The sequence below is a fragment of the Cavia porcellus genome, unplaced genomic scaffold, assembly GCF_034190915.1.
Source record: "Cavia porcellus strain 051 isolate PalLab524CR breed Dunkin Hartley unplaced genomic scaffold, mCavPor4.1 scaffold_7, whole genome shotgun sequence".
Taxonomy (NCBI): domain Eukaryota; kingdom Metazoa; phylum Chordata; class Mammalia; order Rodentia; family Caviidae; genus Cavia; species Cavia porcellus.
The window spans coordinates 11,512,083-11,534,812 of record NW_026947490.1 but is presented as its reverse complement, the minus strand read 5'-3'; the positions used below and the strand labels follow the sequence as shown (position 1 = coordinate 11,534,812).

At 40.4% G+C, this 22,730-nt stretch overlaps 1 protein-coding gene across 1 annotated transcript in view; it reads right to left on the bottom strand.

The window, feature by feature from the left end:
- The window catches only part of Adamts5 (ADAM metallopeptidase with thrombospondin type 1 motif 5), a 44,817-nt gene extending 22,991 nt beyond the window's left edge, over nt 1–21,826 (bottom strand). The window contains exons 1-3 of the mRNA XM_003467184.4: nt 21,703–21,826; nt 19,473–21,345; nt 9,155–9,287 (exon numbers count right to left, since the gene is read on the bottom strand). Coding sequence (XP_003467232.2) covers nt 9,155–9,287; nt 19,473–20,576 — 1,237 coding nt within the window. The 5' untranslated portion in view covers nt 20,577–21,345; nt 21,703–21,826. The remainder of the gene's footprint in view (nt 1–9,154; nt 9,288–19,472; nt 21,346–21,702) is intronic.
- Between the last annotated feature and the right edge of the window lie 904 nt (nt 21,827–22,730).

Genomic DNA, 22,730 nt, shown 5'->3' with positions numbered 1-22,730 from the left:
TGGCCCAAATTAATGGCTGTAACATATATGCATTTAAAATCAGGTTTTATATATATATTTTTAAAATGTGATTTTTACATTCTCTTTAATAAGATATTCTCATGTATTTAGCAGAGTAGTGTCTTTTCCTCCAAATTGATATAAATAGCACTTTCCACATGCATTTTTATTATTGCATCAAGGGATTTTCACTTCATTTGGAAAGTAGATTTTAGATTTTTAATTTAAGATACAGGCCATATGGCAAACATCAAATACACTTTAAGGGGCTCAGAAGAGTACCCTGATTTTTTTTTCTTTAAAGCAGCAAAGAATTGAATGTAGATTTTAAAATTTCAATTATGTCTGAAAGAAAATGTACTATTAACACTTTTTGAGATAATTAGTGAATCCTTTAGCATGATATTTGGCTTCATCTTGTGATTTTCATGCTCCCAAATGTATTAATTTATCCATGTAATTTGTCACTGAATATATATATATATATATATATATATATACACACTTTGTCCATATATATATATACTTTATCCATGTAATTTGTCACTGAATATATATATATATATATATATATATATATATATATATACTTTTTCCCACCAGAAAAACAATCATTTTGAGCATGCATAAAATCTAGTGCTTCCTCAGGTAGAGAAAAAGGAGATGTTAATTGTGCAAGGTCACCAAAATCAGACAGACAGAGACTGATTCTTCGGAAGGAAAATGACCAGTTCTGTTCCTATGAAGAAGGTCTGTGGGCTGGGGAAGGCATGGTTTCTCAAGGGTAATGAGGTATGATGGGCAACAGGAAAAACATTCAAGCACCTCCAAAGCAGGCAGCCGGTTCCAGAGTGGCTGGAAGCAGGGCCCAGTAACAGACCCATGTGACTTCTCCTCAGGAGCAGGAGGGAATTGAAAGGCAAGATCGATGTGAAGGGTGCTTGGATGCTCTTCAGGGGAATGTGACACACATACTAAAAGCTATGAATAACAAGGGGGGGGCAATTTTAAATGAGAGTCTCAGATCAGTTGTGCTAAAATACCTAATATCAGTCTGAAATTCACCAATATCATTGAACCCTAAAAGAACAAGGAAAATACACGAGCACATTGTATTTTAAAGGTGTGCTTCCATGAAAGACAACACAGTACGACACTAAAGCTTACTAACCAAGAAAGTCTGGAGTCTCGCAATTTAAAATTTCACAGCTGAGAACCATGTATTTCAAATGGTTTTGGAAGGGAGTCACAGTTACACTGATCATCTAGATGGATTTTAGCCTTTTTAGGGAGCATTTGTCCATACATCATTCATAAGCACATTTAAAATGAACACTGTGGGCTGAAGATAAGGACTTTGCAACAAGCAGTCTCTGAGCATTAGCAGCAGGTGGAATTTAGGCACTCATTCCCCAGAGGATAAAATGACTACAAAAACCAAACCAAAACCAAACCAAAACAAAACACCTGCAAAAACCAAACGTATCTGAAGAAGTTTTGGAGAAAGGGCCTACAACACTGAAAGTAGTTCGTTGTTTTCATCCTGTTGTATTCTGCAATGGTGTCTTAGGTCAATACAGAGAGCAAAGCTAAATGGGGATGAAGGCTTGGAGGAGACAGGGTTGGGATCAAGAAACCCACCAAAGAGTGCGGTCTCTAGATGCATCCACGTAGCTACAAATGTCTTAAATGCATCCTTCTGTATGGCTGAATAGTACTCCAGTGTATAAAAAAAAAAAAAAAACACCCCACACATCTTTATTCATTCATGCAAACACAATGATTAAAAAAATCACCTAAAAAGGCCATTCTTTTCCTTGGAGAGATGGAGAAATATTTCTTTCTCAAGAGTCTGAGAGTAGCAGGGGAAAATGTAGAGAGGATCCAGAGCAATTTGGAAATGGGAAATAATACTTTTGAGAAAGTTTCGTTAGTAAAACAAGACATAAAAACTACTCAGAGACAAAGCAGGATGGATTTAAGGGCATTCATTCTCTGTTAGGGTTTGAAAGAGATTTCAAGTCTTTAGAGAAGTATTAAAATTTGTCTTTAGAACCATTTGTAATCAGTAGTCCTATAAAGCATCATAAAGTGGTTTGCCTGATAATTTTGTTGGCAATACTTTTTAAAAATGCGTATTTTTAATTCTTGATGATGCAATTGAAAACTTCTTACCTAAAATCCTGAGGCAATTAAGAAGCAAATGAGCTCGTCCAGTAAATTTACTTGCTGATGGCATCTGTATTAATTTATTAAGTAGGGAATAAAAAGGAGTGGTGACAGACAGAAGTCAGAGTAAAATTCTGAAAAATAATGTAACCTTCTAATCTACAAGTATTTTCTAGGGGAAGATGTTGGGAAAATGTTCGGTATTCTCACACTTCAACATGGACTGCTGGTCCAGAACTGCTTCAGAAAGGTGGCAAGAATGACAGGATAGGTATTTTGTTGTTTGAAATCATCAGTAAAAATAAACAGTGTTAAGTTGTAAGTGCTTTGGTAGAAGAAACTGTTCTATTCTTCACAGATACTGAATCATGACACAGTATAACAATCCTGCTAATGAGTCTCTGTCACAAAATTAACATCAGGAAGGAGTTTATTGGAACTGTAATATGGGAATGAATTTAAAGATGCAGTACATCAAAACAAAACCTATAGGGGAAAGAATCTGAATTACATTTTTAGCTCAGAAGTAGCATTACCCACCTAACTAATCATTTTTGAGTGTTATAACCCTCTTTTTTTAATTGGCAAATGAGTAACATCTTAATAAATAAATTTCATCTTTGACACTCCCAGTACAGATTTAAAAAGCATTTTGCCACCCTAAATTCAGAAGTAAATCTGGCAGTAGAAACCTGTGATAACATACAGCCAGTTGAAGATACATTATAGTAAATTAAAGGAAGCTATTGGGTCAGCTTCTTGTTTACTTCAGGTATTACTGTACAACCCTGGCTGACTTACAATATTAAATGCAGGAAGGAAATGGGTTATTTTTCTAAACTCTCGCTGCACATTAAGTAGAATTTCAAGCTCTTGTCTCTTGATCCAAAACTGACCAATGGTCAAGGGAACATAGTACTACATTCCTCACAAAAATCACAGGGAGCTCTGTCATATGTTTACTTGGGAAAGTGCTGCTCAGATCAAGGCATCTGTTTCTTAATGAGGTCATGTTTTTATTTTACCTAATTTTCCAGTTGGAATTAGGAAGGTGCAAGAAGGTCTTGCCAGGGGTTGAAAAGTGAGTCAACAACTCATTTGGGATCAGAATCTAGAATCGTAGAAAAACAGACTCATGAACTCCAAGAATTAGAGAGTACATGTCCTTTCCAACATGAAACATTGCATAGGAGGTCAACAAATATGACGAATATATAAATTTAAAAAATTATTACAGCAAAAAACACACTGATATTAATGTTCCTTAAAATACTCCCCCTAAGGGGCTGGGGATTTAGCTCAGCGGCATAAGCACCTGCCTTGCAAGCAGGCAGTCGTGAGTTTGATCCCTGGTACGGATAAAAAAAAAAAAAAATGAAAAAGATAAAAAAAAAAAAATACTCCCCCTAGACTTGAATACACACATCCCACAATTCCTGTCACTTTCTGAAACAGTTCTAGAAGTCTTTCGTGAGTGTCTTGTCTTGTGCTTTTGCAGCTGCTTTAAAGTCCTATGTCAACTCAGATATTTACCTTTAATAATCATTTTCACTTTGTTGAACAGCCAGAAGTTGAAAAAGTGCCATATCTGGTGAATAGGATGATTTATGAGCCTACCCTTCCATTGGATGATACTCAGCAGATGTTACTGTATTTTTATTAACACTCCCTAAAGATACTCATGAGTGATATTTCCAGAGTTGCTTTGAAAAGTGATGAAAACAATGAGATAAGTATGTTCTAAATAAAGGAGTGGTATTTTGAGGGGGATTCATGGCCATGTGTCTTTTATTGTAAATTTTTAAAAACTTAAACATTCACCATATAATTTGATCACATTGTGTAGATATGGTTAAAGCTGTGTCTACTTCAAAATATTAAACATAAATGCCATCAATTTTATAACTTGAACAGAAAAAAAAAAAAACCTTAAATTTCTTACACCTTACAACCAGTAGGGTCAATATCCTTGTGAATCAAATTCAGGATTATACCTTTCAAATGGAACACTGGCTAAATAAACACCACAGGATAGCAATAAAGTCTTGGACTCTGGTGCCAGATTATGTGAATCTAAATATAAGAATACTGATGATTTAGACAAGTCTAGAAACTTCTCTGTGTGCCTGTTTCCTTCTCTGGGTTGAGGATAAATAGTACTTACCTCATGGAAAATTGTGAGGATTAAATGATATAAAATGTGCAAAATACTCAGAACATATGCTTGGCATACATATATCAAAGGGCCAACTAAATTTATTGTCCTCACTGATCTCCTAGGTTTGTTATACTTTTAATAGTATACTCTGATCTTCAGTGGTTTCAATAAATTTTAATTTTACTGAACATCTTGAATTGGGAGGGAAAGGAAATTTTCCTAATAATAAGAGAAAAAAATCACACTGTTCAATTTTACTTTTTATGTCACTTTCAACTTGTTAGTTTCCACACATACGGCAGAAATTCAGTAAGCCTCCCCTGGGGAAACAGAAATTTGGGTTTGAGTTTTAAAAATCTTGCAATGCACACTAAATCACTTGGTACCACTAGACAAGTAGCAAAGATGTATCTCTACCTTTCATCTGGGGTCTAAGAAAGTCACAGTGTGATACAGTTTCCAACTGCATAGGAAAGAATGCTCAGTTCATGCTGAGTGAAATGATGAATTCAGGAATAAAGAACAAGTTTAATCTTAGCTTCCTTCTCACCACACATCTTAAGGGCAGTTCAGACATCTGATCCTGTGCGCTTGGCGTTGGTTTATGGTTTCTGAGAGGCTTTGCAGCTTTTCAAAACATGGCTTCGTTTAATCTAATCATCTATGGGACCACAGTCACAGGCAGATCAGTACAACCAGAGAACACCCTTGAGCCACAGCAAAACACAAGCGGCCCTCCTGTTGTGTTGCCACCACTTCCTAAATTTTCTTGACTTTTTAAAACTACCTGAGATTAGCTTAGCAGTCGAATTGGACTCTTTCATAGTGGAGATATTCACCCAGCACATTTTATAAATGACTACTATAAAGTAGACTTTTGGCATGTTAGCAAATTATAGACTTCATTAATCCAAATAAAATCAAATTGCTCCCCTTGTGTATTAGAAACTGGTTTGCCATAAAAAAAAAATATTGTTTCTACCACCGTGTGTGCAGCAGGTGAAATCTTTATTATTGCAAGTCTATTATAAAAGTTTGACAAGTTAAAAACATAAACTCAGAATGTAAACTTACATCAACTTAAAATTTCTGCAGTTCACATTTAGGTTGTAAAATGGCTATTAACACATTCCTGTCTCCACCCAAGGCACATAGATGGAGTCTGTTTATGATGGTCTGAAATAAATTTCTCAGATTTCCTAACACTTTAGTCAATGTTCCTATGCACATAAGACAGGATAGAGGAATGCAACTTATTGATCCCTATGCAATCTATACTAATCAACATCAACCTTCTAGAAGAGTGTATTGGCATCAGCTGATCATGCATCTCCAAACCTAGTTGGTACTGTAATTATTTTAAAGAATTACCAAGAAAAGGGAAGAGTCTCAGTTAAAATGTGGTACACACAAAAAAGGGGCAACTTTTCTGAATTGTTCATTTATTAACCAATGACCTTCTAATAGAAGCAATTTAGCATTCAGGATAGAAACGATGCAAGAATGGACTTCTGTCCCTGCTTAATTAAGTTGCAAACTTCTATGTAAGGAGTTTTTAAGTAGAGAGGATAAGGAATTCAGATTTACTTTACACTCCGTACACTCTGATGGGTAGTGAACGTGTTATTCTTAATCAAATATATCTTTTTACTACCTACAGGAAAAGAATAATGTAAGAAAATTAAGGAAACAGCCTGGAAACTTTTTCCCAGCTTGTGATTTGAGTGTAATAACACATTTACAGTATCTGTTTGCATGATGAAACTGCACATTTTGGGGAAAGGTTAAAAGAAAACAAGTTTTACAATATTATTTTAAGCACCATGTATTATATATACATATATAAACATGTATATATACATGTAAGTATACATATGTGTATATATCTATTCTAAATCTGGAAAGTGGCAAATATCTAAGCCATACAAAAGAAAGAAACTGTGTGAAAGGAAGACTACAATAAGAATGGTTAGCTTAGGCAAGGTGAGGCAAGGCTGATGGTTTCATGCAATAACCCCAAAATAAATTAAAGCAATGGAAACAGGCTAGTGCGTTGCATTCGTTAAGAACCTCAGGTCTTCAGGAATGAAACTCTAGTAATACACAGAGGATTTAGAAATCTTTTGTGAGGTTATCTTTTCTAAAAAGTTTAAAGCTTATACTTCATAACATATGTTTCTAATATTTAGGGAAAAAAAATGAAATAATTAGAAAAAAAACTGCATGAAAGACTTCTTTGTGAAAAAGAAAATTAAAATCATATTCTCCTACATCTAGAAATTAAATATCTCAGATTAAGCCATTTGTAATATAAAAAGAGGAAGCAATTACAGAGAATTCTAAAGAAGTTAAACAAATGATCCAACAGGGAAGTTAACACGAGATGCAAGGATGTAATCCTGTAGCAAAGATGTAGGTTTGATTTTGCATATAGAAGCCCACATCTCTCCAACACTGTTCTCTTGTATAACCATGTTCATTAATGTTGTACTATTAAGGTAAACTCTTATTGTATGTATGAATATAGTTTTAGTTTTAATATAACATTTGCTTTTGTTAGTGCCTAATTCCAAGTTTTCTGATTATTTTACCTGCATGTGTAATCCCAGGCTCTGACTGAGGACTCGGGAAGGCTGGGAAAGGAGACGGTCATGCCTCTTCTTTCCAGCCTACAAGGCTTGCTAGTCAAAGTGTCCCCAAAGAAACTCTATTTATAGGGTTTTCCTCACAGTGAAAACCTGATGCTGTCAGTGTGTAAAAACAGCTACTATAGGTGAGAGAGGGAAGGAAGTAGCCCTTCGTTAAGGCACTTTCATGGGCTGTACTAGGATTGTACAGTTAATGATTCGGTGAATGGGTAACATCAAACTTGAGCTCAGTTGCTAGCATATTCCCCATCATTACCCCTCCCATGCTGATACTAGCAGCCTTCTGTTCACCCAGGGATTTAGAACATTTTTAATGAAACTTTGCTCAGGCTGCAGAGTGGTGATTAATTACTGGTGTACTTCTTAAATCTCCTGTTTAATTACAATCCTCTTGAGTATTTGGGCTAATTTCTCTTTTCTGCCACTGAAAATCAGAATGTTTTCTAATTTCTTTCACTTATTCATTCATGTGTATATATAGATATGTAGAGCTATGTGGTAAAAATTGATTAAAGTTCTATATTTGGCTGTATGTGTATCAGTTAGTTTCACAGACATGAATGAGAGACATGTGAAGACATAATCCCTACTCTGCAGCTCAAAAAGCGTGTGTTCTTAAAAGGCCCTCAGCATATCAACACAGGAACTCCATGCTGCCTTAATCTTCTACCATGGAAGGAAGAAGCAGAGTCCCAAAGTGCTCAAATCACTTGCTGAGATAACTGCCATCTCAGAGACCAGGCTGGGGCTTTATCTCAGATCACTGGTGCTCATTAAAATGCTAGAATGCATATCATAAGTGACACAGTTTGATGGTTATTTGAATTAAGATTTTTATGTTTGTGATTATTGTTTAGATGATACAAAGAGAAGTCATGAACATTAATGTCATGATTAATACTTGAGCGCAAATTTTGCTATTGTATTCTACTTAATAGTTGCAGTATTCAGATTCACAAGATTATATTTTTAACTACAAGTTGCTTTGATTCTTCAAAGAAATTTAACAACTATAAAAATTGACATCTTGTGAAAATATTCTCTGCCTACTAGGAACATAAAATACAAGTTTTAATTTCCATTTGCAAGTTAAGATTTTAGTTTTAAAAATGAAATCTGTTTTATAAAAACAGAAAAATATTTAGAAACCAGAAATAATGATCCAACCATGGTTTGCTCCTTGAAAGATGATATGAAGAGTTGATGCACAAGATAAGAAAGTAAATGAAATATTTATATAAATAAAAAGAAACCAGAAACAGAAGTGTATGTGTCCATAAATAAAATACATACTACTTTGGCACTACCCAACTGGCTCCCTAAAATGATTCTATCTAAATAGGCAGTTTTATTCCTATATTTCCAATAGGAACACACAAGTTGAGAGAGCTTAACTAATTAGGCTGATGCGATACAGGAAGAAAGTATTTTTGCAAGAATTGAACACAGATATGCCTAATTCTAACATCTATTGCCAAGTACAAAGACAATTTCCCATATACCTAATAGCCCAGGTTAAGGAATAGGAAGCACACACTCCCTGTTGAGGGATGTATCTTAGCAGTTAATTGGGCTCTAAATTTATACTTGTAGGATTTAGATATGTTTCTTCTAACAGACAAATTGGATAAAAGACATTTTAAAAGCAAATCATATTGAGTGTCAGCTTGGTTTCATTTGCCTTGCTATTGAGAAGGAGATAGGAATATTTATCATAAGTTGCTGATTACTTTTGTCAGGAGCCTACTATTCTTGTTCACCATAGACCAAAACATGTTAAATTTCTGTGCAAACTGATTAGCCCTGGCTGAGTCAATGCTGTCTTGAATAACTTCTCAAAGGGACAACTCTGCATTCCATAGAGGACTGTGACAAATCTCGTCCAGGAGTCATTTAGGGATGCTTCAAAAGACAGGAAGAAGTCAGCAGCAGTAGTGAATTTTTTTAAAATATTTTTTTTTAATTGAGACTGTCAGAAGGAAACATCTACTGTCTTGCTGACTTTGTCTTCCTTTTCCTGTATTAGTTAACCCTAAAAGTGCAAATATAAACATAGTTAATCCCCAATGGGTACATCTGAACCAGAAGAAATCTGGAATTAATTGCCAAGTATTTTGGTTCCCGTTGCAGCTGTTGCAAGTGTTTGATTTGGCGAGGGAAGAAAAAAGGTCCTGCATACCAATTTCGTGAGCCACAGTGAAAGCTGCGTGGAGACCATCATCCTCAATCACCGCACAGCTGCGCTCCGGAGAACATATGGTCCCAACGTCTGCCATTCCCAGGGTGTCACATGAATGATGCCCACATAAATCCTGTCTCAGGAGAAAGAAAGAAATCATTAAAATCAATTTACATCCAGAAGGAGCCACCATGTACAGCCACTTGCTCCACTCCAAATGGCAAGGCCAGGATATGTTTATGGTATCACCTGCTCAGCTCTGGAAAAATTCCAAAGGCAAAATGAAGACAGCCAGTCTTCTGATCTACTCTGGGGCCCAGAAGCATAGAAAGCAAAAGAATTCAGTTACACTTGAAAAGATGTGTTAGGATTATAGCTTGTCCATTTCAATCACAGAAGCAGCCCTAACAAAGCTGTAATGCATGTATGTGTGTCGAGGATAACTTTCACATATGGTCATGCTTAGGAAAGGCCTAATAGGCTAAATTTACCAGAAGACTGATCCCAGGGGCAAACTAAAGCATGTCTGTGTGACAGATTGTAAATTTATCAGTGCTTTTCATTCATATTGATAATTCTTAAAATGTCACCTCTTTAATTTCTAGACTGAGTTATAATTTCATAGGTAGCCCCTTCAGAAATTTATGCATTCTTATTTATAGCATCTAATTTAGTGTTTTCAGCATTATCAATTCTCAAAAATCCATGTAATGAAGGTGTGCACATTTAACAATATATTGCACAGCTTTTAAGATATTCTCAAAGGGGAAAGGATTAGACCTCACTAATATTTAAAAGTTACTGATTTAAAAGAGAGGAACTATGACTCAAAAAAGGATGCTTAAAAGGAAAATATAAGACATATTTGACACTAGATTGGTAAGATGAACTTTCCCTTTACGTGATAGTTAGCTATTGGTGGAATTAGAATCTCTTATGTTTAGCTATTATTTTTTAAAATTAAAATAGCAGCATGTACATGTATATCCAAAAAAGAAAAGCGTTATTTCTAGAAGTCATAAGTCAATAAATGCAGAAAAAAATTTAAAAATATTATTCATTGAAATAGTAAGTATTGTCACCGTTGTACCTGAAACTACCATAGTATCTCTCAACAGACATTTGTTTAACAGAGACAAACAAGGATATATAGCGAAACTCAGGGTAACCTCTACACCCCTGTAATACACTGTGTGCTGGTAGCACTTCAGCAGCCTCAGGCAATCAGTGAAAGACAAGAGTCTTCCTACTATAACCAAGGCCACAGACTCAGTGCCAAAATGATTTCCTAACTTTCTCCTATTTTACGATAAAGATTTAACAAAGATAAAGAAAATCTGAGCGACATGCCCTGCTCCATTCCCTTTTGTACATTTTTATGTCTTTATTGTGTTCTGTAAACTGTGAGTTTCCTTCCATGATGAATGACACTGCTGTCATCATGTTGTAGCTTCAGACAGGGGAAGACTCAGTCAAATAGCTCTGGTAGATCAAGGAACCAAACCAACAATAGTCTTCTCGGATTTCCTGTGTATCTCCATATGTCATCCCACGGGATCTCAAATTATAGTTGTTGAGAACAAATTAGTAGATTTTAAAATCGAATTTGAGCACACTTTTGCATATTAGCCTTTGACATAATAATATATTGTAATACATTTTTTTAAATCCTGCCCCTTCCTCACCATCATTTTGGTAGTTCTTAGGCTAAATACGAGGTCACAGTTTAAATGAGTTGCCAGACACTGAAGGTTATTTGTTTTCTTTAAAAAAAAAAAATTACGTTTATTTTTGGAATGTTGGTTTCATTCTCTTCAAATGACATCCCATAATTAAGTTTTCCTTTTTACTCCTTACTTCAGTGGCAAGCTTGGCTGCCCAGTGGAGTCATAGATAGCAGAGGGAAGTGGCCTTCCTGTTCTGAATGCAGTGTTAAGTAGAATCTTAATACCTCTGTTTACTGCTAATCAATTGCTCATTAGCAGCCATCAGGCCTCCTTGTCATCTTTGAAATGCGTTGAGCGCACTTGGCCTTTTGCCATGGAAATGTGTGCACCTGACAAAATCATGAACCGAAGCACTGGTTATGTTTCAACCACACTGATTAAACCTCTCGACTATACAGCCACACTATTATATTTCCGTAGTTATAATTATACACTGGCAACCTTTCCACTTTCTGCACGCAATTTCAAAGCTTAAAAGAATAGTTATGCTTCTACCATCACAATTTACATTTTTTGTGATCTAATGTTGACCTCAACATATGAATACTAACTTGTGTATCAAATTATAAGAATACAGCATATACTCTCATCTCTACTTTCTCAGGATGATTTATAACCATACTTACAGCTGTAATCCTTGGAAACTTTTTATTTATTTTGGTATCTGAGATCGAACTCACAACCTCATGCTTACCAGGCAAGTGCGTGAGCCACTGAACTAAATCCCCCGCCCACAGCTATAACCCTTATAAAATTTTTTTTCTTCAAATTGGAGTGGAGGGCTTAAGGGTATGATTGTAACAACATTATCTACATAAAAGGCTAATCATAAACAGTATCTATGTAAGAAGTAAATAAATTAAAAGTGCTGACAAGTGATTTTCTGTTTATTACATGTAGATCTGAAGGTAAATTACATTTTTGCCATATCAAAGAAAATACTTTTTACGTAGGATCATTATCTTTATCAGCGTAGTCTGAAGAGTAGTGCAATGCAAAATTTAGTAAGATGTAGGAGTTGTGAAAGGAGGCAGAAATCTAACTGTCATCTTGTGATGTGATGTTGGCCGGATACAAGATGGAGACATTACATCTAACTCAAAAATATACCTAAAATGACCTCAAAACAAAAAGATTTGGAAGTGAATTCACTAACATCATGACTATCTACCCAGTATGAACTTTGATATGACTATGAAGATGGAAAAATTTTCTATTTGTCATTGAATTCTAAACTATTAACAGTACCTGAGACCTACTTGTGGGGACATTGAGTGGAGCATTATATTGCCTTGAGAAGCAATGCCTAGAAGATTGTGTGACTTGGAAAATCCTGTTTTCTGCACTGCGTGTGGAAAGTGAACCAAGCAGGCATGAATATCCAAATGGAACAAATCACAGGAGTTGAGGATTTCCTGTCCTGATTGAAAGCGTAGTCTCCTGTGTAGCAGAGAAGGCGTCAGAGGAAACACACGTACTGATAAGGGCAGATACCATCACAGCTACAGCAGCAGGCTGTTAAGGAAGAGGGCCATAAGCAGGAGTTAAATAACAAGATTTCTGTCTCCTGTAATTATCTCCTGTAAGAGCAAGAGCAAAGTCTGGAAAATGACACAAAACAAGGCTTGCCTGTCTTGAGATGTCTAATCTTTTGCCTTCCCAATTTTCAGTGAAGAGACATTAATGATAGAATTTATAGTGTTGTACGTATTTTAGTGATTAAGTACTACATATATTGTATATACTGATGAATATACTCATGCATATTTGTTCTATGGGCTTGATTTTTATAATTATTTTAACTTTGATTAGTATGCACTAATTGTGTATATGGATAGATTCAGTGTGAAATTTCCACATATCCAAACATGCTCCAATCAACTTTCACTTCCCTTTACCCACCACCCATATCCAAATGGATTTGACTCTTAAGATACCATTTATTTTGTTGGATATTTATATAGTAATGCCCTTACTGGAAGCCTTGTATTTCAGCAGAGACTATTAATTCAAACTGTTAGGGCAATCATTACAATGACCCATGTACACTCTCTACTCAGGACATAGCTAGGTGATAAGAGACACCTAAAGCCCAGCTGAATTAAGGGCTTAGAAACCTAGGTACATTTACTACATTCTTATCATTTGCAAGTCATTATGGTAAGTGCTGACACTATAGTAAACAAAATATAATCTCCATCCTTAAGGAGAAATGATCTAATAGGCAAAATATATAGGTCAAGAGGGAAGCCAAAAGAGTTCATCAGTTCCTCTTCATATTATGAATACATTGTTGCAGAGCACAGAACAGGAACTGATGAACTCTTTAGGGAATCAAGATAGGTTCTCAAACGACTGGCAATAACTTTACTGGGTCTGACAGTCTGGGATGACAGGTATTTTATAACAAAGAGACTCATGGGAATATCATGGATGGTAAAAAGATAGTCTGTGTTTCAGAAATGACAAGAAGTTTTGAAGGGACTATAAGGGTAAGCTGGGAGGATGACCTAGACCCAGAGTTGTTAGAAAGAACATTGTCTCTGATAGATACAAGTTGACAAAGAAAAGAAGGGACAAAGCAACTGGAGATTGAGGGGATGGGGTATATGACAGAATTAGTCTGGAGAATGAGAACAAATAGTGAATGGAAAGGTAGATTGTTTTGAAAAGTTTGTCCATTGGGAAGGAGGAAACATTGTGGAAATCATTTAGGTAATTTGAGACAAAGTCCCTTCATTACTAATATAAGGCGTTGGACCAGACAATCTCGAGGGCTTGGTCCAGCTGCGCATGTCGGATACTAATTGGAAACATTCTGGTGTATGAATAGGTGAGCAACTGCAAGCTTGGGAGCAGCAAGTGCTCAAGGTTTGAAGTGTGAGCAAGGGAAAGCTGAAATACAAACCTACACCCACATATTCCAGTTCCTGCATTTACTTCACCACGGCATTGCTAAATCATGACATATGTTATTCCTGACGTTAATCTTATCTTTTACATTCACAATCTGCTCTTGATCAAGCAAATTTCTTCCTTTCTTTTTTTCTCCAGTAAATGAAAACAGTATGGTCTCCATCTCTACGGTAAGGTTGGTAAAACTCAATAACTTAGAGGCAAACAAAATACACGCAATGCACTGTAAGAGATATTCCAGAAAATAAGCAAACAGAAGTGACGGATAGGAAACCTGGTGATGCCATTAACTCGGCCCTCTCTCTCACCTGCCACATGTAATCAGGCACTGTAAGTCACTGGACTTGTATTCTCGCTTGCATTCTTTCCGCTATTCCTTCCTCTGTCACCCAAGTCTTCAAACCTGTTTCTTTGCTTCCTATAATGTCCCTGTGAATATTCTGTGATCAGTTACCACCTTAGAGTAGGTCTCATAATGTCACTTTACCCCACACACTGACCTTGCCTGCCATTCACATCCTGGGGCAGTGTACCCCAGCCTTCCTGCTTCCCTTTACCAACCTTCCTGTTTTATCTTGCACATCTCATGAATACTCTGGTTCACAAACCTGAGCCCAAAACACTCTTTCTGATAGAAAACACTAACTTACCCACATCTACCTCTTTTTAACACTTCTTGACTGGGGCTGTGCCTCTTCCTTCCTAATGCTCCTGCTCTAGCTTAGGCTGTCTTTAGACACCTCTGCAGTTCAGATTACTGAAATAGCCTGGCTCTACAAGATCCAGGGCCACTACTTAAACCGGAAGCTCATTTGACATACCTCTAATCACCACTGTGCTTAGTTTACAATGTTAACTTCTTAGCACTGTGTTATGGGTTCAATTGCGTTTTTCTGAATTGCTAAACTGAGTCCCTAGTCCCAGTGTGACTGTATTTGGAGATGAGACCTTTGAGAAAATAAATAAGGTTAAATGAGATTATAATCACGAAGCCCAGATCAGGGAGGATTGGTGACTTGAAGGAAACTTCTCTCTCTCTCTTTATCTCTCTCTCTCTCTCTCTCTCTCTCTCTCTCTCTGTCACTGTCTCTCCATCCCTCCTCAATCTGACTGCCAATATTCAAGAAAGGCTATATGAGGGGGAAGCAAAAGAGTCAGGAAAAAGGCCTCTCTAGAAACTGAGCTAGAACTCTGGTCTTCATTTTTGCAGTCTCTAGAACTAAACAAAAATATATTTCTCTTAAAGCCACTCATTCTATGGCAAACCCACATGTTGTGCCCTTTCTTCTGGAATCTGGTTATTAATGCCTTCTCCAACCAATTCATTACCACACTGCCCTCATTTTTCCTGTTGTAACATCATTAATCTCCTCTATTTCACTGAATCACCGCGCTCCACGTGTTGGTCTGCTGTATCTACAGTGCTTACCTCCTTGTGGTGCAGCTAACCGCTCTCTCTCCACACCGTACTTTTATCTCTCCTGATGACCACATCTATGTATCATAAACGTTCATCATGCTACACCAAGGTAACCAACTTCTTTGTCTATTTTCTGGAACAGATGCTCAAGGGAGGTGCCAGTTTTAAATCTCTGACTCCCTGTGTGCCTATGGCATATTGAATGTTTGAATAAATTAGTTATTTTTAGTGGAGAGAAGACTAGCCTGGACTATCTTCTTTCTCTGCCATTTGTAAGCTGTTGCTCTATGATTGTCTCTGTCCCTCTGCACTCAAATTCCTTACCTGTCAAATTTCAAAAATAATACAATGGTTTCAGATAGTGGAAAGGAAGATTATAAAGTGGTCTATGTTCATGCAGTACATATAAAAATGCTTCATGACAGGGAGTTGAATCTAAGTCAGACTTGTCCATTCTTTGAGGACCAATTCAGTTCTCTATTTGCAATCAGACCTGTGTGAAGAGACACAGATACAAGGGTTCTCTTTCCTTTCATAGACACTGTTTATGATTCAATTACAGCATTTACCAGTTTTCCTAACTCTAGGATGATTTATACTTGTGTCTGTTTCCTCTGTGCTGCTGATAAGCCTGGTGGGCAGGACAGGTATTTTCTACTTTGCTACATTTAGCTGCCTAAATGAGTGTCTCACACAGGCAGTGCACATCGCTAGCTACCTGCCAAATGAGAGAAGCACAAAAGTGTATTAGGTCCTGTGAATTGTGGTGTATTGCCTCTTATAGGCTGGATTTTTTCTGAGTATTTTGCATTCTATTTTAATAATATTAGCTAGAGCCCCTCAATTTGTTACAGGTCTGTTTCTGAACTGGTTAGACTTCTGTTAGTGAAGATTGATCTATAGCCTATGATTTCTCATGCGGGTTCACTTTGAAATGAATTTGAACTCAAATATGTGATTAGAGCTTGTCTAATCAGCAAGCCAATAGGCAAAAATACACCCTTCTCTTCCAAGCTGCTAGTCTCCCTCCAGTGCCCCCATCATCAGGACTCAAGAAGAAAGCCAGAGGTAAAGAAGGGATGGATGTCTCATGTTCAAGCCCCATTCAAGCCAAAGGCAGAATGGGCGAAGAGAGGTTTTAGCTGGAGGACAACAAACAGCTTACTAAAGAGCACACTGATTGCTTATGAAAACAAATGCAATTTTTATATTGCAAAGCACTTAGGGGGTTCAATTCAAAATAATGCTTTCAGTGCTTGAAAGTGTAAAGCTTTCTTTGGTTTGCAGGAAGATGTTAAACGTTTTTCAATTTTGTCATCAAAAGAAAACAAAATTGTCTTAGGAAGAGTCACCAGCTTGGAAATAGTTTAAGGAGAAGGTCAGAAACAAGAAAATGACTCTGGAAAGCAAAAATAAATCCTGGGGAGCCTGGATTACTGCTGTTTGATGGCATGAGTGGTGTGAATTCCAGCATAAGTTCCATTCCACAGTGAAAAGGGCTCCTCTGCCAGAAAATTGAGGGCTGCTAAGTTTCTCTAATTAGAGCAGCAGCAGAATGCTGGGGTACAGTCCTAACAGTGAAGTGGATTAGCTTGATAGGTGCATTTTTTAGCACTATTTGCTGGCTTTCAGGTACAGAGTTCAAGGTGGCCTGGGCTAGTAAACGGGGGTGGAAAACATATCCTCACACATTCGTTTCATGGCTGAAAAACAAGCTATTTAGGAAAAGACATCTGGACACAAAATTTGAACAGGACTCAGAGCCCATCAAAACATGGATTTGGTGGCTTAGCGTCTGGCTGCTAAGCAACACATTTCTTACATTCAAAACAGAGTAGTAAAATTAGTCTCCTGGTGCCAACTCTGGGTATTTCTCATTGAAAAGAAACAGCTATGAGGTTTTTCTCTCAGCCTTAAAATAGCTGATTTCCATGAGATTAACGAACTCAGGTAATCTTTCTTCCAGCCTTCTTGATTTTTACTTTCTTAAATATTAGGTGATTAACTTTACAAATGAATGCTGCATAAAAGTCTTGAAATATTTTTCATATAGATGCATCTATTTATAATACAAGTGTTTTTCAAATATTCAATTTTCATAAATTTTGTGATTTCTACAGCAGAGGTCCAACCACACTAAATGAGATTTGCTTTACCTAAATTAGGCTTCTGTGTTATTAAAGAGGCCAGGAAGGGACCCATATTAAATACATTCCTGGTGCAGATTAACTTGAAAAAGCCTGTTCCTACAAAAATTACTACAATTAACATGCATTATTAGTTTATTTATCCTTTACTTTCATACATTTAAAGTGTGCTGGTAAGTTTCACAGTTTGGGTAACAGGAATTGTTAACTAGCTAAGCAAAAAAGAAACCCAGAAAAAGCAATAGACACCATTTAAAGTCCTTGCCTAATGGATCAGATAGCAATGAGTGATGGGCCTTCTACTCACTGTATTTACCTGAGAGGTGTGATGAATACAGGTTTTATCCAAAAAATGAATGCAAAATATTAAAATGACCTAATCTTGGGAGTGATATAGCTACAAAAGTATTTTTTCCTCTCTCTTTAGGGAACCTCATTCCATAAACTCACCAAACCTCCTTCTTGGCAGGCTTTGGTGATGTTAGCAAAGCAAAGGAAACACAGACATGGAAAGCTGCTTATGAAAAAAAAAAAAAAAAAAAAAAAAAAAAAAAAAGATTTGGAAGCCAAAGAAGAAAAGGATAGTTTTACAGGAGAACTTCACAGGTTGAGCTGCTCACTGAACATTCTACCATTTCAAAGACTAATATTGTGCAGAGGAATTAAAGGATGGCTTCCAGAATATCACTTAATGAGGAGAAAGATTTTCCATCATGCACTGCCCCGTGTGATGCCTGCTTTTGACCCAAAGTGCTACCCCTCTAGTCTCTTTGTTTACCGGTGGTTTATACTTATGTCCATCCCAGGAACCACAAGTGTTTCTCTGCTCCAAATTTATCAACATATTTTCCTCCATCCCATGGGTAAATTAAAAAAAATTGAAAAATTAGTAGTGAAGCTGTCTGATTCTAAAGTTTCCTGCAATGCATCATTAATTTCCTATTCTTGTTTGCTCCATTTCATTTCTTTACATAATACTTCGATGTTTATAAAACTTCATCTATTCTGGATGGATCTCAAGCACCTCAAGAATGAGCCTTAGAAGTTGTTTCTTCCCAGCCATTTGAGAGACACAGTTTAAAACTGTCAATCAAAGCAGAGTTGTGATAACTCAGGCTCGGAACTACTAGGAAGCAGGACCCCAAATCGATCTGGACTTTGCCTCAATGTCATACTAACTTGGTGGTCTAGTAACTGTGAAAATAGATATTGCCTTTCTTCCAGAGTGGCTCGGCTTATAAACATTCCTTTCTTTCCTGTCTTGTAACCACCTTCCTTGAAATGGGGAAATCCTGGGAAAACATTCTTTCTTCACATCTTGACTCTTTGCCCAGATACTTTGAACTGGGGCTTCACAAACACGCTCATCCAAACTCAAACCTGTGAACTGGATTCAGCCCTTCTTTGGCAGCTGAGCAGGCCAGCTTGTTGGGCAGTGCTTGTGATGCACTCACTGACTGATTAGGGAAGGGTTTGCTAAGGAACCTCATGAATTTATCCCTTCAGCTGATTGGACTTCCATTTCCTTCTGGCCCTCCCACATTCCTTCCTTCCCAGGAACCCAGATTCCAAGGTGCATGTGTAAAAACTCCAATAGAGAGCCAGATTGGGAGGAGTCTTTTGGAAAGTCTTCCTTTCACTTGTGCTGCAGAAGTGGTTCACAGCGGGTCATTTACAAAGGAAAGTCATGAGATAAACGTGACTACCACAGATGAACCATCAAGCTCTATCAGGTTGCAAGGGGTTCTAATTTTGGATTCACTGGAAGGCAGAAGATGGATGATCCCAAAGGCAATCTTGCTTTCCCTTTTTCCCTATTTATGCACATTTTCAGCATTCTAGTGCCTTCTTATCAAGCCTGTGCCATCCCATCTCAGACTGGATGACATCCAGCATCATTGATTGCTGATTGCCTAAGGAGGTGTAGTCACTCAGGCAGAAATTGCTACTAAGGCTAAGGGCAGAGAAATAGAGACTGGCTGGGGTTCCTGCAAAATGGAATCCATAGTGGCAGGTGGTTTGTGTGAAAAGCAAAGCCATCAGCAAGACTGTTCCTTCTGCTTGCCTCGGACCCAGGAGCCGGGAGTGCCCGCCCTGGCAGTACCTACCTCTCTAGTGAACAGGATGGCAGCATCGTAGTGTTCCTCATGGTCATCTCCCAGCTGGTTGTGCTGGTGCTGCCATTTGCAAAAGTTCTTGAGCGTGGTAGCAGCGTTCTTGCTCACCTCCAGGCTCTTGTCCTTGTCTCCCAACACCACCACCTTCACCACCGCCAGGCGGATGTGGTTCTCGATGCTGGCGTGGCTGTACAGTCGGTTGGCAATGGAAGCCAGGGTCAGCAGGTAATGCTGCAGGCCTCGGCCGTACATTTTCGCCATGGACCCATCGGCCACCAGTAGCAGCTCCACCTGGCGCGCCCGCGAGATGGAGCGGCGTCGCCGCCGCCACCAAATCTGCTGTCCCGGGTCCCCAGCAGGAGAAAGAGCTGACAGCTCTGGGAGCTGCGGGTCCACCGTCGAGTGTCGCCCTGGACTGTTGTGCGCAGGGGGGCGCTCGTGAGGCCCGGGCTGGGACGCGGGGGTCTCGCAGCTGGCGCGTGGTGGCAGGGCCTCGAAACTGAAGCCCTCGCGGGTGTAGACGTGCGGAATCCGCGCAGACTCATCCCCGTACACGCGCGGGGTGTCTGCCTCCGCCCACGGCCCGCGCAGCAGCGGCTTTACGGTGTAGCGCGCGTGCTTGACCGCGAAGAAGCCACGGAGACCCCCGCAGAGGTCAAAGACCGCCAGGGAACGAGGGCTGCCGTCCACCGTGCCCCGGTAGAAGCAGTGGCTGCGGTGACGCCGGGGCGCGCTCAGCCCTCCTCCTGCGGGAAAGAGGCCAGCTGCGCCCACCGAACCGTCCCTCTCCAAGTCTAAGAGGAATCTTCGGCCGCCCGCGTAGACCAGGTAGCCCACCTTGCCGCCACCAGAATAGAGCCGGTCGATGCTCTGCAGGAGCCCCCGGCCCCTGCGCTGCGGGGCCAGGGCGTGCGGGTGGCCCGGAGGCTCGACCCGCAGCGGCGCGTGCTCCCCCTGCCTCCGGCGGTGCTGGGGGGCCGCTGCAGCAGCCCGAGGCTGCCCGGCTTTATCCTGGGCAGGTGCCGCGGCGGCGCTGGCCGCGGCCTGGGGCAGGCGGAACGCGCACAGCAGCAAGGACGCCCACCCGAGCAGCATAGTGCGCTGCCCGCGGGGAGGGGCCGCGCCGCCGGGACTTTATGGGTGTTTGTTATTCGCTGGGGAAGTTCCGGGGCGGGGGAGGGGGCATCCACACTCCGGCTCGCGGGCTGAGTCAAGTGTCAGAGGGAGCGGGAGGGGGACCCGCAGCCGCGCCAGCCTGTCCCGGCCGCGACGCCGGCGTGCGAACTTTTCTTTGTTGGTTTGGAAAATGTTTGGATTTGTGGTCTGGGAAGAGAGGAAATGGAAAAAAAGAAAAAAAGAAAAGAAAAAAGAAAGAGGGGGTAAAAATAAAGAGTGACAAACGCCAGGTGGTGGAGATTCAGCAAATACAGGAGAAGGAGAAAAGGGAAATGCAGGCGCAGTCGCCGCACCGAGAAAAGTAGCGGAGAACCCGCGCACCCAGCCGGCAGCTAGCGCGCACCGCCTCCGGTCCCCATGGCGCTCGGGGACCCGCCGGCTGCGGAGGTTCCAGGCTCTGCAGCCCCCTTCCTTCCTTCCTTCCTTATTTTGTGGATTTCCTCGGCTCTGCTGGAAGCAGGAAGAAAAGCAGAAAGAGTCGGGAAAAGGCCATAAAAATTAAACCAAAAACGCAGGGGGTGGCCTGCGGCGAGCCGAGGAACCGGTGCGTCCGTCCGTGTCCCTCCGGCGGCGGCGGCGTCCTCCTACCCGCGGTCATCCCCAGTCCGCCGCTGCGAGCGCCGAGAGCAGCGCGAGCGCTGTGAAGATGCGAGGAGGTGGAACAATGAATTTATAGCGGCATGCCATCCTGCAATGGCAATTTCAACAATTCGTCACTGCACGCTGCCTCTTAAAGGGAGAGCTTCCCCACCGCTCCCACCCTTCCCCGTCCGCGCCTAATCAGATGGGGGAGGTGAAAGGGAAGGAGGAGGGCGATCGAGGAAAGCCAGGCGGAGAGGGAGGAAGGGACCGGGACCTGGTGCAGAGGAAGGAGGGACAAAGGAGGGAGCCGGGGCGAAGGAAGGGGCGGGGGCGGGGGCAGTATTTGGGAAAGGAAAAAAAAAAAAAAAAAACCAGAAAATTTCCTTGCCTCATTTAAAGCCACAGCGAGTCCCTGTCTGTGTGATGTTTCACAACCAATCCGGGTTGGCTAACCTCGGCTTACCTCATCGCCTGAAGGAGTGTTTTGGTGTGTTTTTAGAGTTATTGAGACATTTTGGGTCTCTCCCTGCCTCCAGCTCGCTTGTTTTGCTTGCCCTTGGTAGGAAGTTCCTGCCGCAAGTTTTTTTTCTTTCTTTCTTTTTTTTCCCCTCTTCTTTGCCTTTGCTCGCCGGCGGGGTGTGCGCTCCGGTCTCGCAGATCTCGCAGCTCCATCCACCCGCCAGGGCTGTCCGCTATCAGGGCGTTCCCTGGTCCCCGCACTTCTTCCCAGCCTTCTGGGTACCCAGTTTCCTGCCGCCTCATTCCCCAGCCTTTTTGACCTCCTAGGCTACCGGCTTCGGGCTCTAGGTGACTAACTTCTCCCGGCCACCAGCAGAGTGGCGGGGCAGCCTGACAGCCGCGGGCACTTCCTGGCGCATCGCTGCGCCCCGAGGCGGCGGTGCCCGGGGCAGGTCGGCCTGCGGCTTGGGAGCCCTGCGGCTTTGTGTAGGCGGGCGGCCTCCTCCTTTCTTAAGCGAGTCTTTCCAGTGCCCAGACTGTCACTGAATCCCAACCCGTGGAACATCCTTTGCGTTAGAAAGCCTAGGAAGAGTTAACTCTTGCAGGGAACTTTGCTTAATTATCACCCCCTCCAACCCCCGAAAGATTTAAAAATTTTGTGTACACGCTGTTTTTCTTCCTGCTTAAATAATAATTACATGAAAATATGCATATATGTAGCCATTGTGTCTCTTAAAATAACCTTTCATCCCCATAGGCCTGGAGCTACTATCATTCTGGCAAACTCCTTTTCGGAGAAGAATATGGGTGAGGGGAAGGTTGGTGCTGGTTAGTATGCAGGTGGCATTGTACTACTACTCCTGACTGGGTTCCCTTTATTTTTCCCTCATTATCAATTCTAGGAAGGTAGAAGGAAAACCCGATGACTTTCCAACTGCTTCCAGGTAGTGGCTAAAAGATCTGCTTTAGGGGCCAGAGCGCCTGCCTTCCCAGTCAATCCTGAGACCAGGGCTGCACCCATGCAAAACACCT